General features: G+C 37.5%; 1 protein-coding gene across 1 annotated transcript; it reads right to left on the bottom strand.

The window, feature by feature from the left end:
• Positions 1-221: 221 nt before the first annotated feature.
• LOC144640515 (BTB/POZ domain-containing protein 6-A-like) lies at positions 222-1,544 on the bottom strand. Its single transcript, XM_078499622.1, has one exon. It carries the CDS (start codon positions 1,542-1,544, stop codon positions 222-224), a length of 1,323 nt encoding a protein of 440 aa, XP_078355748.1.
• Positions 1,545-2,300: the final 756 nt, after the last annotated feature.

Below are 2,300 nucleotides of genomic sequence, written 5' to 3'. Positions count from 1 at the left end.
CCCTCCCCTAACCTAACATTAACACTGACTTCTTTCTTTGGGCAAAATGTTAGGTTTAGGGAGGGGTAGGTGGGCAGTTTCCCAGAAACGACCATTGATCCGTTATAGGTTTGCTACTATTGATCCCCTATAACTATTTGAAAGAGCCAAACTGATCAAAATAATAAGTTAAACACTGCTTCTGTTCACAGCTCCTACCAATAAAGCACTGCATTGTACGGTCATTGTAGCTTAAAAAGAAAGTCTGGAAATTGTCCCGAGCCAGTGCTTGTGTAACAATTTGAACAATAATTTCTGAAGAAAAATGTCACACCATGTGATGTCACTTCACTGTCACCACAGCTCCCAGAGTATGACTTTGGACCATTTGTTTTTACTTTAACATAATAACGACATCCTTGGCTCAAATAAACTGGATTAAACATCACATCATAGCCATAATAGTGAAAATATTTTTTATGAAATAGAGCAGATGAGAATTTCCCAGATTTATTGACAACAATATGACCACTGTGAATTTCCTCTACAGTCAAAAATATCACTTCAATTTCATTATTTTTACTGCCAAAAAGTCGAATTCCATGGAGCACAATGTCTTTGTTGACGTGGAAGTGAATGCAATTCTCCGGATGTACTTGACTACCTTCATAAGCATCATTGAATCTAAAACATGATTGGTATGTGCCACGTCTTTTGTCTCCACAGAAACCCACTGGTGTGGTTAAAACTGAATTAAAATGCTCCCTTACGTTAACAACTTCTTGTGGTTTAAGTATTTCACTGTTAAGCACAACACTAGCAAACTCTTTTTCCTCCATCACTGGAAAACGTACGAGTTTAACAATAACCTCTCCGAGAATGCACCTTTTTACATTGCCATCTGGAGTCAATCCTTGCCTCTCACATTCCATTGAAGCCCAAAGATCAACAGCTTTGAACAAATCTACCTCTTTGATTGTCAATGAATCTCTCTTGACAACTGCTTCAAGTAAGGACCTCTCAATTGTCGCAAATCCCTCTGATTTCACAGCTTCTTCAGTTTCTCTGTCAATCAAATCCCAGCATTGATCCACAAGAATCTTCTCATCATATTGCTGAGCATGTGACAGAACCCAAAACACGTTTGCTGGATTCAAGTTATTTTGGACAAAATCCATACATTCATCAACAAGTGACTCTACAATGTATTTCTTTGCCACATACAGCACTTCCAACATATTGTTTTCGTTTAATTCCGCCTCTCCGCCGTACATGTATCGTAGCATTTCCAACACTCCCTCGTACTCGCAGTCTGGCAAGTCAACAGAGTCCGATTTCTCGGCCAGCTCTCCACAAAACATGGCGAAAAACACAGGACTACAAATCGACAACACAAACTTGTGGGCAGGAATCGCCATCTTGCTTTTCTTGGGCTCACCTTCGTCACTCGAGGCTCGAACAACAAGGCTTACATCGCTTAGAAGTTTGTTATTGAACATGGAGATTCCTCTTTCGTTAACTTGGCAGTCGTCTGCAGCCAGCGAATTTTTCTGGGAGAAATCCATTACCCCAACAAGGTCCCCCAAATCTCCCCCAACAATAAACCAGCGGTTATCTTCTGGATAATAGTAACGTTGTGTAATAGTGAGCTCGTGTCCAGCAGTAAAAAGGAGAGGAGCACTGGGATCCAGCTTGGCCCGTCAGACAAATTATCTGTAAAAGCGTTATCAAGATGAGTCTATCTCTTCTTATGATGATGACTGAAAAACAAAGTCAAGCCGAAAGAGAAATGAAAAATTTTAAAAGGAATCCCATCAAGTTTTGAGACAACTAATTGATCAATCACTCAATCAATTAGTCAATCAATCATTAACAAGAAGTAATACCATAAAAAAGTAATGACAGACACCTTATTTTTTATGCAAATGTAACCTTTTAATATCATCCATGGCACCTTGCTGAATCAAGAGTCCTGTAAACAGAACATACATGTACTACATGCAAACTATTACATCAGCAAATATAAGAAAATTTCAACATTCAAACTGAGCCTTCCTAGAAAACATAAGTATCTTTTTTCATGAACTATCATAGAAGTTCACAAGTCTACTGTGAGCACCTTGTGGCAAAATTTCTGCGAGTTGATTAATACTATTTCGAATTTATAACTTTGAATGTAAATTAAGCAAATATTTTTCTTTGTTTACATGTAAACTGTAATGTTTTATATTGTTATATAATCCAAGTTAATTAATATCTGTGTATAATTTTAATGCGAACATAATCAAATATAATTTGTTATGTGTTGTTTTTGTCTGCAC

Source organism: Oculina patagonica, unplaced genomic scaffold (assembly GCF_052425735.1).
Source record: "Oculina patagonica isolate OP01 unplaced genomic scaffold, crgOcupat unplaced32, whole genome shotgun sequence".
NCBI lineage: Eukaryota > Metazoa > Cnidaria > Anthozoa > Scleractinia > Oculinidae > Oculina > Oculina patagonica.
Note: the sequence above shows the minus strand (reverse complement) of the source record. Positions and strands in the feature narration are given on the sequence as shown.

Bases quoted from the DNA above. Each gene is read 5' to 3' on its own strand.
- LOC144640515 (XM_078499622.1), bottom strand. From the start codon at position 1,544: ATGGATTTCTCCCAGAAAAATTCGCTGGCTGCAGACGACTGCCAAGTT.